The sequence below is a fragment of the Gnatocerus cornutus genome, chromosome 9 (assembly GCF_029298725.1).
Source record: "Gnatocerus cornutus isolate USDA-ARS CGAHR chromosome 9, icGnaCorn1.1, whole genome shotgun sequence".
Lineage (NCBI taxonomy): Eukaryota > Metazoa > Arthropoda > Insecta > Coleoptera > Tenebrionidae > Gnatocerus > Gnatocerus cornutus.
This window is the reverse complement of record NC_142241.1, coordinates 12,097,481-12,114,758: the sequence shown is the minus strand read 5'-3', so window position 1 is coordinate 12,114,758 and position 17,278 is coordinate 12,097,481. Positions and strand designations below refer to the sequence as shown.

Genomic DNA, 17,278 nt, shown 5'->3' with positions numbered 1-17,278 from the left:
ACGGCGAATTTGCATTTTTAGAACTGTAATTAGAACCTCGGATATTACATAAGGGAGATGCTATCACTTGGAGCTTCCAAACTCCTCCAATAGTTTCAAAAGTTTGAAAATTGTATAAAAAAAATTGTATCTTTGGTTGTTTTAACGCCACAGCGATGAAATTTGGGGAGGTTACGACGTTTTACACACTTCTTAACTGCATTAAATTTAAAAATTCTCGATCAACAAACTCAGATTTTAGAAATTTATTTTAGGGCCAATCTAAAAGTTTCAAGATTCTATTAAAAAATTGTATCTTCGGTTGTTTCAACGCCACAGGTATAAAATTTGTGGAACTTGCGACTCTAAACTCATTTAATAACTGCACCAAATTTCAAAAGTTTATGACAATAGACTGAGATTTTAGAAAATTTTGTTTTCAGAACGGACCCAACAGTTTCAAAATTGTATAAGAAAAAATTGTATCTTTGATTATTTTAGCACCAGTGATAAAATTTGGGGAGGTTGCGACTAGTGACTCATTTTATTTATTATTATTTATTAATTGTATGAAATTTCAAAATTCTCGAGCAATACATTGCGATTTTAGAAAATCTTATTTTTAGGCCGAACCCAAAAGTCTTAAAATTGTAAAAAAAGTATATCTTTGGTTGTTTTAACGCCACAGGTATGAAATTTGGGGAACTTGTGATTCTAATCTCATTTATTAACTCCAAAAAATTTTAAAATTTTGAGGTGATAGACTAAGATTTTACAAAATTTTATTTTTAGAACGGATCCAAAAGTTTCAAAAATTGTATAAAAAAAATTGCGTATTTGATTGTTTTGGCACCACAGTGATGAAGTTTGGGGAGGTTGTGATTCTTAACTCATTTATTAGTTGTGCCAAATTTCAAAATTCTAGAGCAGTAGACTGAGATTTTAGAAAAAAATATTTTTAGGACTAACCCGAAAGTAACTCAAATGTTTCAAAATTGTATAAATAAAGTTGCATCTTTGGTTGTTTTAAAGCCACGATGATGAAATTTGGGGAGGTTGCGACTCTAAACTCATTTATTAACTGCATCAGATTTCAAAAATCTGGAACAAACTCAGATTTTAGAAATTTTTACATTTAAAGCAAACGCAAAAGACATGAGATCAATTTTTTTTAAATATTACACGAAGTACAAATTCTACCAATGACTTTTATAGGTCGTTGGAAAGCTTATTAATTGTCGTTCTAAAACACTATCGAGCAATTCTATAACTAGCAAGTTTTCAAGAAACATTGAAGAATTCTGAGTTCGGAATAAAAGGGACTTTCAGATTGGGTTTTTTTTTGAAAATTAGTTGCTTAGTGTTTTTGGTGTGAGAAATAATTGCATCGAAAGCGTGTCCGTTGTGACCTTTCCGCTAAAATAAATTCGAGGAGATTGTTATGATCCCACCGATGATTCATGGACCCATCACTGATCATTATGGCTAATTATGTATGCTTTGCATGACGAAGGTCCATGGGTCTAAGTGATAACAGAACCTATATAATTGTACCCCCAACAGTATCAATCAATCATTCAGTATTCAGCATTCCATATTCCATATTCGATATTCAGTAGTCAGTAGTTAGTAGTTAGTCGATCATGAAGTTAGTCTGTAGAATTAAAGAATATATATATACCATCAAAAGTTTGTGTCAATCCTCTTCAAAATTCGACCGGCCCAAAAAGGAGATAAAAAGAACCATCACAAACTGGCGCAGTCGTTAAGGATTTCCAACCCGGAGCAGAAAAACTTGTGAAAAAGGGAAGATACGGTCAACTTTGTTGAAAATCCGCAACCTGATTTCAAGTCTACTGATCGAAAAAGAAAAGGAAGAAACAAACTTCTAGATCCGAGTCATCTTCACGGTAAGTGGAATTATTCTTTTGACCACGAATTTCTAACTTATCTATACGATGGTCGATACACGATCCAACCAAAACCAAAACCAAAATCAAAACCAAAACCAAAATCAAAATCAAAATCAAAACCAAAATCAAAACCAAAACCAAAATCAAAATCAAAATCAAAATCAAAATCAAAATCAAAATCAAAACCAAAATCAAAATCAAAATGAAAGTTCTGTCCAAACCTTCAATCTATCTGATATAAGAGCAATCATTTCTGACGACTTTGATGGAAATCGAGAAAAACTCTATGATTTTGTTCAAGATTGTACACAAGCATGGTCATTATGCAATGATCAACAGAAGCAATTACTACTTCCTTACATTGAATCGAAACTAAAAGGTTCAGCTCGTGCTCAAACAAGAAACAGACGATTCAAAGACTTGCAAGAATTAAATCTCTATTTACTTCAATTATTCGGTGATCGTCGCGATTTATCTCAAATTTTAGAAGAACTAAATTCAATTAAACAAAATAAAAATGAGTCAGTCCAAAATTATTTTAATCGTATTGAAAATCTACAAACCATCGCCCTAAACACATCAGCTTTGCAGGATGCAATCCAAAATCCAGGTAGAACAGCTATGATAATGGAAATTGCACTTCAACGATTTATTTTACATTCAAATGATGCTATTTCGAATTGTTTACGTAGATCAAAACCGCAAACACTAAATGATGCGTTACGCGAAGCATTATCAGAAGGAAAATATCTCTTAGCCCGAAATCCACATTGCAACGGTAACACTTCTACATTATTTTGTTCCTACTGTAAGAAAAAAGGTCATAAAACTCAAGAATGTCGAAACTCTTCTCGTGATCAATCTAAGTTCCATTATTCAAACTCACAAAGACAAACTAACTCTAATTCTAACTCTAATTCTCATAGTACGACTAACTCTAATCGCCAAAATCAAAATACAAATCAAAACTCAAAATTCTGCAACTATTGCAAACATAAAGGACATATGATTTCAGAATGTCGAAAACGACAATATAATAATAACAAAAATCAATCAAGTTCACACAATTTACCTTCCACATCATCTTCATCAAATTCGGTAAATTTAAACGCCAAAATGTCCACAATCAGTGTCGCGTTACTAAAAAGCGATACGCATTCAAGAAATCATAATTTCAAAAAATCAAATCAAATTCATATGCAGAATATCGACAAAGAATTTTTAAATAAACAATCCTCTTATCATATTGATTTATCCAAGTCAAATCTTACATTTGTAAATCTTCCTCATTTCAACAATCAAAAACAAATAATCAATTTCAAATTTCTTGTTGACACTGGTGCAAATGTCTCTCTGATAAAAACCGATAAGTTGAAGACAACATCATTAAATTATAATCCTAATGATACCACCATGATAACTGGTATTGACTCTAATAATGCAATTTTAACTGCAGGCAGTGTTTCCTTAGAACCTCATTTCGAGAATCACGATTTAAAGATCAAATTCCAAATTGTCCAAGGTGATAACGCTATTCCTTACGATGGTATTATCGGTAACGATTTCCTAACCGAACAAGAAGCAGTAATTGATTTGAGTAATTCTGAATTAAAATTAAAATCTTTGCCATTCCCACTAAAACTGTATCCGCATTGTTCCAATTCGATCAACTCTTCCGTACCAACAATTTTAAAACCGCGTTCTGAAACTGTTATTGAAGTCAATATAGTTAACGAAGGAAATTTAAATGTTGGACTCTCACCGGAAATTAAAGTTCACGATGGTGTTTTTTTGGCAAAAGCTATCCTATTTGTAAACAAAGACAAGAAAGCTTTAACAACAATAGTTAACACTACAGACAAATTTGTAAAAATAAATCATATAAATTTACTTCTGGAAGAATTCAGTGAGGACCGCAGTAACATTTTTCTTAACACATCCGAGTCAAATATCACGAATCAAAAACAATACATTAAAACAAGATTGGAAACTCTTGATGCCAATCTTCGACTTGAGCACTTAAACGACGAAGAAAAACAATCTGTAATTAAAATCTGTCACAACTATAACGATATTTTTCAACTACCAGGAGATCATTTAACGCACACAGATGCAATTCGTCATAAAATCATTACAACAAATTCAGAACCAATCAGTTCAAAAATCTATCGCTTTCCAAAAGTACATCAAGTAGAATTATCTAACCAAATTGATAAAATGCTCGATCAAAAGATTATAGAACCCTCAACTTCACCATTCAACGCACCACTATGGATCGTCCCCAAAAAGGTAGATAGCTCTGGTAAACCAAAGTGGCGCATTGTTGTGGATTATCGCAAATTAAATTCAGTTACAGTCGGTGATTCATTTCCAATTCCTAACATCGAAGAAATTTTGGATCAATTAGGTCATTCATGTTATTTTTCAACTCTTGATTTAGCTAATGGGTTTCATCAGATCAAAATGGATGAAAACGATGCTTATAAGACAGCATTCTCGACACACACTGGACATTATCAATTCACTCGTATGCCATTCGGTTTGAAAAATGCTCCATCAACATTCCAAAGAATGATGAATACAGTTTTAACCGGATTACAAGGCTCACAGTGTTTTGTGTACCTTGATGATATTGTCATTTATGCTTCATCAATTGAACAGCACGAACAAAAACTAAAGGCTATATTCAAGAGACTTCGCGAAAATAATTTAAAGCTTCAACCCGACAAATGCGAGTTCATGAAAAAAGAAATAACATATCTAGGACATGTTATATCTGCAGAAGGTGTGAAACCTGACCCTATGAAAATTCAAGCTGTTACTAAATTTCCCATTCCGACCAAAGTTCAAAATGTTAAACAATTTCTGGGCCTAGCAGGTTATTATCGGAAATTTATTAAAAATTTCGCAAAAATTGCTAAACCACTCACAAACCTTTTAAAGAAAAATCATCCATTTGAATGGAAAGAAGAACAACAAAAATCATTCGATCAATTGAAACAAATACTAACAACAGAACCCATACTTCAGTATCCAGACTTTGAGAAAACTTTTATCGTAACAACCGATAGTTCAAATTTTGCAATTGGTGCTATTTTATCCCAAGGCGAAATAGGCAAAGACTTAGCTATCTCTTATGCTTCACGCACATTGAATCAATCAGAAATCAACTATTCAACAACTGAAAAAGAACTTCTCGCTATTTTATTTGCTGTCAAGCGATATCGTCCGTACTTATATGGTCAAAAATTCAGAATAATCACAGACCACCGTCCTCTCCAATGGTTATTCAATTGTTCAGATCAATCATCTAGACTTTTAAGATGGAAATTAAAACTCAGTGAATTTGATTATGAAATTGTGTACAAGCCTGGTCGTCTAAACGCAAATGCTGACGCACTGTCACGAAATCCAGTTTTACCCATAACCACTGACGACAGACAGTATTCGAAATTTCTCGAATATCACTACAAAAACGACAAAACAATTGAATTTTCCTCAATAAAAGAAAATATCTTTAACGTAAGTCCTAATGTCTTATTTATAGCCAAAGATCTACATCCAGACAACAAAAATTACGAAACTCTAAATGAAAAATACGATCTAAATGTATTGAATGCAGATAATATTAATCTTCACGATGTTATTGTTTTACAAAACAACAGTTCTAAAACTTACATATTAATCACACATTTAAATCATTTTGATCAACCCACCTACCAAGACATTTACTATTCTCTTATCAACCTCTGCGATAAAGCTACTTTAGAAAAGGAAAGGCAACTCTTCATCAAAGATCCTTCTTACTACAATACAAAAATTAAAATGACAAACTTTAACAGCATGCTTTCGTTCCTCTTTAGCGATGTAATCAAACTTACGATAATTCAATCCGAAAAACTAACGCCAACATCTGAAAACGAGAAAATCAAAATTTTAACCGAAAACCACTCAACTTCAATTTCAGGACATACCGGGTTTAGCAAAACTTACAAACGAATAAAAGAACACTACAAGTGGAACAGTATGAAACACGACATCAAAAAATTCATAAAAAATTGCAGAAATTGCCAAATAAACAAAATTAATAGACATCCCACTAAAGCCCCAATGCAAATTACTACGACTTCATCCAGACCATTCGAAAAGCTATTTTTGGATATAGTAGGACCTTTACCAATAACGGAAAACGGAAATAAATTTATTCTCACCTTACAAGATGATTTAACAAAATTTTCTTATGCATACCCATTACCGAACCATGAATCTAAAACAATCGCAGATAAATTTTGTGAATTTATACTAATATTTGGAACACCCGAGAGTATAGTAACCGACAATGGAACCGAATTCACATCAAATTTAATTAAAGAGATCAATAAACTTTTCAAAATAAAACATATTACGACAAGTCCTTACCATCCCCAAAGTAACGGTGCCTTAGAAAGATCACACGCTACTCTTAAAGACTACCTCAAACATTTCGTCAACAAAGAACAGAATAACTGGGATCAATTCATACAAACAGCTATGTTTTCATACAATTGTCAAATTCATTCAACTACACATTTTTCTCCTTACGAATTGTTATTCGGACACAAACCACTACTACCAAACTCAATCACCCGTACACCAGAATTTCGTTACACATATGAAGACTACCATAAACAATTACAACTGAGACTCAACAAATCATTCGAGACCGCTAAATTAAATGCAAATCACTCTAAAGAAACATCTAAAATCCGTTATGACAAAAGAACAAACGACTATAAATTCAAAATCGGTGACTATGCTTACTTAAAAAGCAAATCAACAACTCCAGGAACTTCTCAAAAACTCTCACCACATTATAAAGGACCATTTAAAATAATCAGAGTAAACGCTAACGAAACCGTAGTCCTAAAAATCAAAAATAAAGAACAAACGTACCACAAAAATTTATTAAAACCAACCATTGTTTCAGATGATACGAATCCAAATAATACTACTCCTTGCACTCGCAAAGACATCAACGTCTCTTCCGACGAATAACTTCGAAATAACGCCGATAGAACAAAAGTCAGGACTTTTTTATCAAGATTTAGGCCAAATTCGCATAAGCAACGACCATTTCACTCTTCTCACTTTCAAAAACATTTCATTTCTCTCTAACAAACTCGCTTATATCCATTTAATTTTTAACAACTCTCAAAATCTATGCGAAACAATCACGTCGATCAAATTCCCTTCAGCTTACTGCGTTAACTCAATTCGAATTATGAAAAATCAAATCAAACATTTGCTAGAAAAATCAGATACAATCAGACATCTAGTCGGACACACTCTAACGAATAAATTTAATAGACAACGCCGTGGATTAATTAACGGAGCATCAACAGTTTTAAAATTTCTTTTTGGTACCCCCGATGCAACGGATGCTCAAAGATATGATAATGCTATAAAGTCACTAGCAAACAACGAAAAACAAACAGCGATTCTCATGCAACAACAAATTCGAATCATGTCTTCCACAATCGACAATTATAATAAATCAGTTACTACCCTCAAAGCGAACGAAGAAAACATTAATAATAATTTTAGAAAATTTCAACAATTTTCAAATAATGTCTTAGATCGAGTTACTCAGTTAGAACAACTAGACTCTATCACAAAACATTTCGATCTCTTAAACGAAATCATAGTAGAACTTAGTAATGAGTACGATTCCCTCATAACGTCAATAATGTTTGCTAAACTAAACATCATATATCCAAAGGTAATCAATCCTCAAGACCTATGGTCAGAACTTTCAACTATAAAAATTAGTACAGATTTTATTTTTCCAGTCACTTTGAATGACTATAGTGATATCTACAAACTATATTCACTGTGTAAACTTAATGCAATTTATAACAACGAATTATTAATCTTTTCTCTCAAAATTCCATTAGTTGATCATAAAAATTATAATCTTTTTAAAGTCATCCCTCTACCTATTCAACATTACAACTCTAACATATATTCCTTTATAACGCCTTCCTATCCTTACTTGACTATCAGCATAGATAAAGACGAATTCGCTGGATTGAAAGATCTTTCCAACTGCCAACCACTGGAAGAAAGGATAACACTATGTTCTGATGTTATGACATACGCCACCACCTCAAATCCAAGTTGTGAAGTTACACCTAAAGTAGAACATTCGAATGAAGTACCAACAAATTGTCATCTCAACGTAATTAAAGCACAATTCGAAGTTTATCACAAAATTGGACCCAACGAATGGTTGTACATTGTTTCGAAGCCAACGAGCCTCACCATCAACTGCAAATTCGATAAACAGGACTCTACGGACAAAACCATAGAAAACGTCGGAATAATTCGATTAAGCACAGGTTGTGTAGGTCGCACTATGTCTTCATCCCTTAAACCAAGTTATAACCAAACCGTCATCGTTCATCACTACATCCCTAATTTCGACATAACGAGAAATGTCAAATACCCAGGGAAAATCAAGGAGTTAAGCAGAATGGAAACCAAACCCGTGATGTTCCGAACCGTCGATTTAGACCAACTCCATGATGCCAAACATCAACTCCAGATGTTTTCAGATGTACTACAGGACCAAATCAACAAACCTATCCTAGGAACTTACGTCGACCACTCCGTGATAATATTTTCGTCGCTCATTTTCGTAATCTTTGGTGCCATGATCACTTTCATCTACAGAAACAAATTGGTGCCGAAGTGTTCAAAACGCAAAAGTGAAGTGTCAAGTTTGCAGAATACCCAAACTGTGCAGCAGACTGTTCCACAAAGTGAATTTTCGATTGAAATACCTCAACAAACTAGTAACGAAACTCATAATGTAAATTTCAGAAGCATTTATTAAGTAGTTCTCCCTTTTTTATATCTCCATGTTATCTTTATTGTTTTTTTACTTTTTATATATTTGTATTCACACATATATCAAAAAACTTAGGAGGGAGGAGTGTTATGATCCCACCGATGATTCATGGACCCATCACTGATCATTATGGCTAATTATGTATGCTTTGCATGACGAAGGTCCATGGGTCTAAGTGATAACAGAACCTATATAATTGTACCCCCAACAGTATCAATCAATCATTCAGTATTCAGCATTCCATATTCCATATTCGATATTCAGTAGTCAGTAGTTAGTAGTTAGTCGATCATGAAGTTAGTCTGTAGAATTAAAGAATATATATATACCATCAAAAGTTTGTGTCAATCCTCTTCAAAATTCGACCGGCCCAAAAAGGAGATAAAAAGAACCATCACAGAGATAGTTAACCTCCTTATCTGACAATAATTTACAGCTGGTGCTGTGTGTGGTACTCCAGGTTGTTTCCAAGGATGGCTATTAGATACCAGTCTCTAAGTTTTTTGTCGATGACCATGTACGTGTTTTTAAGAACTTCTTCAATTAACTCCCTAAGGGTTTGAGCTTACGGCGTATTGGTGCCTTTTACTGTTATGGCGTTCATTAAGACATAATAACTATCAATTTAACGTAAATTTCCTGATAAGGTTGCTTCTGCAATCACGATAATAAGACTGTAAAGCTCCCGCATGACGGAACGTTAATAACAATTTTTTGTGGTTGAGTCTAATGCAATGTTTCTTTTGCAGAAGGCAGAAGAGCTCAGTGCAACAAACCGGACGGAGAGCCTATAAAAGTTGACATCGTCAAATCCAATTGTTTCTCCTGTATATGCAAGGTAATCGTCGATGGAGCATAATTCTTAGCGAGGCATTCTCCAAATTCCTCACATATCATCGCTGTAATTCTACACCGCGTGTTTTTATAAGAGTTATTAATTTTGTTTACGAATTCTGCAACTGGTTTTACGAACAACAGACTATAACTCAAATCTCCGATAATTACGCGACCTGTTTCGACCCGAAACTCTTCAAGTATTTACTGTTCTTGTGTAAATATTTCGACGTAAATCTCTCGATGACAATATTGTTGACATACCTGTTGCTTTGATTGACATTTTGACGTGGAGTGTTACTGCCAACTATTTCTTGATTGCTCCTTTTTGTTTTTGGGTTAACAGGTGGACGACCATGGTAGAGATACATTGAACTTTCTTTTTGATTAATTACCGAATTTAAATATCACGCTTCGTGCGAGAAATTGCGTCCAATTAACCGATTTCGGTCCCGACCTTTGCGCGCTCAAGACTTCCACTTCTTTTTTGCTTTGTCACATGCGAGCGCGCTGAAGGCGCTCATTAAAGGATTACCGGAAATACCATGTTAGTTAGAATTGCACAGAAATATTTACTCTTGTTTTCAAAGAGCTACTGGTTATTGCGGTGGATCAGTGGCCGTCACAATGAATGATAAAAATGAAGGAAACACCACTTATCTTCTGCGGAAGTTCGCCGTTTACATCCTTGTTTATTGTCCTACGATCTGCGAATAATAAAAAAATAACCATTCAGACTCTTATCGAGAATAATAGGTGGTGCTATAAATAAACTCGTCTACGACGCAGAGATTGATGGATTTTCAAGTTTCATCATTTTATTTTCGTAACGCCAACTGATACATTTCACCATTATCGTTTCTTTATTCTTTGACGTAAAATCGCAGATAATAACCCGATAAATCTCCCATGAAAAGTCAAAACAATTTTTTCTTGTAGGTGCGAAAAACGCTCAGTTCTCACATTATGCAACTGTTACATAATTTTGAGTAACAGGTGAACGAACATTTTTTGAAATCGTAGATTCTGCTTCGTGGTTCGCTGCTTATCAATTTCTAGAAGTTAGAATTATTCCCGAACTGAAGGGTTCGAATAAACCGCAATTTAAACCGTAAACTGCAATTAACTCATTTATTAACTGCACCAAATTTCAAAATTTTGGGACAATAGACTGAGATTTTAGAAAATTTTATTTTCAGAACGGACTAAAAAGTTTCAAAATTGTATCTTTAGTTGTTTTAACGCCACGGAGATGAAATTTGGAGAGGTTGCGACTCTTAACTTATTTATTAATTGTACCAGATTTCAAAATTCTGGAGCAATAGACAAAAATTTTAGAAAAAATATTTTTAGGACGAACCCAAAACTTTAAAAATTGTATAAATAAAATTGTATCTTTGATTGTTTTAGCGCCACAGTGATGAAATTTGGGGAGGTTGCGACTCTTAACTCAATTATTAATTGTAGAAATTTTTTTAAATTCTGGAGCAATAGACTGATATTTTAGAAAAAAAATTATTTTTGAACGAACCCAAAAGTTTCAAAACTATAAAAAAAAAATTGTATCTTTGGTTGTTTTTTAACGTCACATTGATGAAATTTGGGAAAGTTGTGACTTTAAATTCAATTATTAACTGCACCAAATTTCAAAATTTTGGGGCAACAGACTGAGATTTTAGAAAATTTTATTTTCAGAACAGACGAAAAAGTATCAAAATTGTATAAAAAAAATTGTATCTTTGACTGTTTTAGCGCTACAGTGATTAAATTTGGGGAAGATAAATCTCCCATGAAAAGTCAAATCAATTTTTTCTTGCAAGTGCGAAAAACGCTCAGTTTTTACATTATGCAACTGTTACGTAATTTTAAGTAACAGGTGAACGAACATTTTTTGAAATCGTAGATTCTGCTTCGTGGTTTGCTCCTTATCAATTTCTAGAAGTTAGCATTATTCGCCGAACTGAAAAGCGCAATCTGCGGTTCTAATAAACCGCAATTTAAAACGGAAACTACAATCTATCATACCCGGAAGCGAACACGTTTAGATACCCACTCGCGTGTCTAATAACATTTTTATCATACCGGATTCACCCGTGCTGATTGACCGTATCAATGGCAAGAATAGAAAAATCCATTCATAGTTTTCGTGGAATGATAATCGCACGTAGAAAAAACCTTGTGCGTGACCCGAGTAGACGTCGCAAGCTAGTTAAGATATTCAAATCGAAAAGTGGACGTTTCTGATAAAGAATTGGAATTATTTAGTGGATCTGACAGCTTATACCAGTTCATTATGTCATGTTTGACATTCTCTAATGTCCCAACGAGCGTAGTAACAGTTTAAATTCTTGGGATTTTTCTTGTGTGATTTAAATTTCTTGTTTATATTTTCTCTTTTGGTCCGGAATTCACGATAATGACCTCGGCAAGAACCAAAAGCGCATAGAATGGCGAACACTCAAATTAGAAAACACACATCTAAAGTGTTAATTGTGCGGATCAACATTGGTGAGAAGCGAAATTAGCGGTCAAAACGTCATTTTTTTACGCTGCAGACAAACCAAACAAATCACATTTCACAATCAATTATTTATTTTGTGTCAGATTTATTTAAATATTCAAACGGGTTTATTTATTGTAATTTTTATTGCCGCCCCATTAGGTCTAGCTATTAAATAAAAGTGTTTTATTTATCAACAAATTCCGATTTATGGACGGCTTTAAATTTCCTTAAGGACAAGGAAGCCCTCAATTAAAAATTCGAATCCACGAAATTTCGAATGGGAATGAATGGCCGAGACATGTGCTCAGGTCATCAACACCAAACTGAGGTTTAATGTACCAATGATTTTTTCGCTACTTTACCGAAACTTTACCCTCAACCTTGATGAAGACGTCGACATTTCGTTCCCGCAGCTCAAACTGTTGATATTTCCACATGGAATTTGTTTACTTTTTACGTTGAGCGCGCGGAATTCGATGGCCTGTTAGTGATAGGGCAGTTTTCGAGAAGTTTCGCCTGGGGCAAGGCCTCTTCATGGTGGACTTGGACGCAGTCTTGCCCCAGGTGAAATACTCGATCACGTTGCGTCACAACCTCGCCAACCGCAGCAGGTTCTTAACATTCAACAGAAACACCAAGTTTCACCGAGTATAAATATTTTTATTATAATTTTGAGGTCGGCCAAATTATTTTTGTTTTTTGTGATTTATGCGGCTTCAGAACAAAAATTTATTACGGGAACTTTAAGACGAAATGGTTTGGAAAACACTGATTTTTTCACAGAGCGCAAGTTTTTGTGTTGGTTATGAAGTTATGATAATTACAGTCAGGGTCACTGCTGGTTGCAAGGAATGAAAGAAAATCATTTGCATTTACCTGTGCAAAGCGAAATAAGTCACCCTTATCTTATACGAATACAAAATAATGCAGGAAATTTGAAGTATTTCCGTTTTTTAAAGCGAAAATTAGTCACCCCACTGGGGTTGCATGCAAACAGAATTTCCAACAGCTCTTACAATTTCTATTTTTCAAGTTGAGGGAGATTTTATCGTGTCTCCAACATTGTGAGATTTTTCCAAGCGAAAATCAGTCTGGAAATCCTCGGGATCTCGGGCTGAATCTGTTTTGTTTTCTTACCGTTTTTTTATTCCGGTGCACACGCTCAGAAGAATCCAACAAATCAATGGATTATTTACAGACGGTGGTGGTCTTTTCAAGCAGACAGTTTTTTAAAAAAGTCCTGCAGAAAGCTGTCTAAACTAAATTATTGATTTATTAAGAAAAAATGACTAGTTAATGATATAAAAGGTTTGACTTCGCGGTCATCGGATTGGAATTAGAATCGACTAAATTAGATTTCAATTTCGATTAAATGGTTGTTATACTAACTAAATTTAATTAACTAGAATCTATCATAAATCAAAGAAATTAAAACAGGCTAAGGTGAATTCAATTAGGCAGTAATTCGTCTTAACTAAATACAAATTACTTAGAAGGAAATACATAAATTTAGACTGTTTCAATCAAATTAGGTTTCCTTGGAATTAATTTCAAAAAATTAGATAAATTAAGACCGTGAATTAGTAGATACGTTCACAAATATTCAGATGAGATTCACACAAGACTTGCGTAGATTAAAATCTAACAATAAATTGGTCCAAATAGTCGAAGCAAATTACATCCCGTACAAACTGATCAGACTAAGATAAACTAATTTGATTAGACTACACCCTAATAAATTAAAATTAGACTTCTTGGATCCGTGTGGGATTAGTCCAGAAAGCTAATCAATGAGATTAAAAGCAGCGTTTTGTAAGAATCTGGATTTAGCTGGACTGGTAACTGTTAATCGGACTAATTTGGAGCAAATTATGACTTAAATGAAGTAGTGAGAATAAGTAGTGTAGAATTAGACAAAATATAAATGACTAAGGGGCACCGCAAACTGTTTGGAATTGCGTGAGATAAGGCCAAAATACTTCTTAATAACTTTGATTATTCAGTTGGCTTAGGTTGCAAATTCTAAAAATTTTATCGTGTAATTCGTTCTGTTGCAAATGTTGTAATGGCGAAGTTACAGTAGGTTTAAGTTGCAAATGTTCACTCAAGGTCACAAATTTTAAAATTTTCATTGTGTAATTCGTTTCTGTTGCAAATGTTGCACAGGCAGTTTCTTACCGTTTTTCAAATAGCAGTCGCGTCTGATGAGAGGATTTTCACTTCACTTTGAACATTTTTAAGAAATTGCACTCATTAATTACGTAATTTGGGTACACAACAATTTTCATGTCAATATGTCAAGAATGTCAAATTTTTGAACAATGATACCAACCTTGTCATCTTAAATTTCCATAATTTTATTATGATCCTAACTGTTAATGAAGAAATAACTGGCAAAGTGGACACTTGCAACCTAAACTTACTGTAACGTCATTTTTCCTGCAGATAATTTAACGATTTACAAGAGCAATTTTACAAATCAACAGGATGTGAAAGGGATAACTTAAATATCTGTAATGGATACTTGCTAATTTTGGATAATAGATGGCTCACCCATCTTTGACAACATGTTAACCTCAAAAATTGCTACATTCAATTTTTTTCCCGAATGAATTGAAAACCTCATTTATACCCAAGGATTTTCGACAATTTACACCGGAGAATGGACTGATAGCAAGGAGCTCCGCCTTACAATAAAATATCTGCCAATCTGTACTGAAAATAACAAAAAAAAGTTAATTGCTGATGCTGTTACAATTTGACAAAGGCGACAGTTGCGGATCGACCAATGACAGAGCCGCATTTTAAATTTGGCGCCTTCAAAAATAAGTATTAAAGGCAATTAAAATGGGCTGGATTTGATTGGGCCACATTTATTTAGTCTTTAAAGAACCCTCCAATAATAATATTTACGAAAATGTAATTGTTTGTATTTACTTAAAATGATCGCACCCAAAACAAAAAGAAATTAAAAATGTTTTTCATTTCTGGAGTTTCTTGGCAAAGGTTTTAATGTACCCAGACTTGCAGTAAAATAGAGCCACTTACTGAAAATAGAAAATAGGTTTTTATGAAACACTAAATTGGCGGTTACTGCTGCAGCACCAATAATAAGATGAAAGGTTTAAAATTACCAAACAAACAATTTCAACAGTTTGTATTGGTATCATTGTTGTCGGAAGGAAAATTTTCCTAAAAAACCTTGAAGTTGCAAAAAAGAAATTTCTTGGAAGTACAGCGAAGCTGAAGTGCAACTCGAGCTGTGAGTTCCGCTTATAAACCCTGAGAAAATATATTTAAATCTCGATTTCTTGAAACAGACAATATATCAAGCCGCTTGTTCTTGATGTAGCTGAACAAATAAACACGTGTGAAATATAAAGTGCACAGGTAAAAATTATACGCGTGCCACCTGGTGTGAGAAGTCGTTAATACACAGCTACTCTTTGATCTTAATTTAAATGTTTAAGATTTGAGACGGCGATTTTGATAAAGTGGGTGCCGTTTCTTAAACAACTTGCTCTTATTTTGCGTAAAAAATTTCTTCCGCTTCGACGACCATGCTAATGACACACTTTGCTCTGTATTACTCCACCTGGGTTATAAATATTGACACTTGTGTGTTTGTACTCATTAGGAGGTCGCTTAATAGCTCTAATAAGAAGCCGAAATTGTTACGTGGTACTAAGTGCATTAACGAACGTGAAAAATGCCACTTAGCGGGCCAAATACTAAACTCACTTATTTTTCATGGAAAAAACAAACAGAATTAACGCGGTTAAAGAAAAATCACTGTCTTAAGTGATGCTAATAACTGGACAGGCGGCCTTATGTGGTATTAACGAGGATTTTGTCAATAAAACGGACGATAAGATGTCTGGAAGGCTAATTGCCTCTGAATCACGAACGAAATTTATTTTCCCATTTACTTATTTGATTTTTGATTTCTTCCAGCACGGCTTCGTCGAGTGCGATTTTTCCTGCCCCGCAAAAGACTTCGGTTGCCACATGTTGGCGGAGAATACCAAGGATGACTGTTGCCCCAAATGCAAAGGTACTAAATCAACCCTTAATTTCCAAAATCTCATTTTTATTGTCACAGGGTGTATGTATAAGGGAAAGCATTATGAAAGTTACACCGAATGGACGGATCCTGAAACTCCTTGCCAAGTCATGCGGTGCGAAGCGGCGGTTGTTACTATTTCAGAATTGCAGTGCTACACCCCTTGCGCCAACCCTCTGCCGCCGGAGCCTGGAAAATGTTGTCAAACTTGTCCTGGTAAGATTACAATTTTTTTTAGTGTTCTTTAATGAAGTTATGAAAGGGGACTCTCACCGAGTCATTAATTATATTTGAATGGGCTAAAATTAGAATCCTTTCAACGATTCAATTACAATTTGTAGTTTTAACGGACGAATAATTGGAAATAAACAAAAGTGCGGTCCCTTGCATAATTAATTAATTAACGATGCTTTGTGACGGAAGGGGTGCTAATTAATCAGAGGAATTGGTTGTATTTACTGGAAACTCACTCGGTCAATATTTCGAAACTTAATTTAATTACCACGATGTTTAAAATTCTGAATCAATTTATGTTCGTAATAATCCCAAATTATTCATGAGCACTTAAATCTAAAATAATTACTGGAATCTTTTTACATTGCCGAAGACCTGAAATTTGTCGTTCGTAAAAGGACACTAATGATACCTCTTACTCGTTCGAAAATAAAAGGATCTCGCCGCGCTTGAGTGTCTCGTTAATTCTGTGGCTCAGTGTAAGAAAGGCCAATCTAAAAATTTTGAGATTTTTTGTTTTATAGCGGAAACAAACTGTCATTACAATGCTGTTTTATTGCTTTAACGTCAAAACAAAAAAAATATATTTGAGGGGCCAATCTCATAATATATGATTTATTTTATGCAAGAACTGCTTATCTTTACACGTTGCAGTGTGAATGCGACTTAGCGTGAACTGAATTGCCTAAAAACCAATTAGTTTTAACTAATTTAAGTTAGTTAGGAGCATCAACAGGAAATATCCCATAGATAATGGCTTCATTGGCTTTTTATTACTCCTAAATAATTTTAATTTCATACTACAAGTCTAGGCAAAATAAATTATACAGTATCCATTCAGAGGGAAGAAACTTTTAAAATTC

The 17,278-nt window shown here is 34.0% G+C and overlaps 1 protein-coding gene across 4 annotated transcripts in view; it reads left to right on the top strand.

The window, feature by feature from the left end:
- Window positions 1–17,278, top strand: part of LOC148168886 (BMP-binding endothelial regulator protein-like) — a 42,107-nt gene that overhangs the window by 20,595 nt on the left and 4,234 nt on the right. For 2 of the 4 annotated variants that reach the window (XM_088046448.1, XM_088046447.1), the window contains 3 exons: window positions 9,531–9,619; window positions 16,073–16,172; window positions 16,221–16,397. In XM_088046448.1, the coding sequence (XP_087902574.1) occupies window positions 9,531–9,619; window positions 16,073–16,172; window positions 16,221–16,397 (366 nt within the window). Of the gene's footprint in view, window positions 1–1,396; window positions 1,890–6,858; window positions 9,174–9,530; window positions 9,620–16,072; window positions 16,173–16,220; window positions 16,398–17,278 lie in introns of those variants that run through there. The other 2 variants (XM_088046450.1, XM_088046449.1) reach the window with 2 other exon arrangements.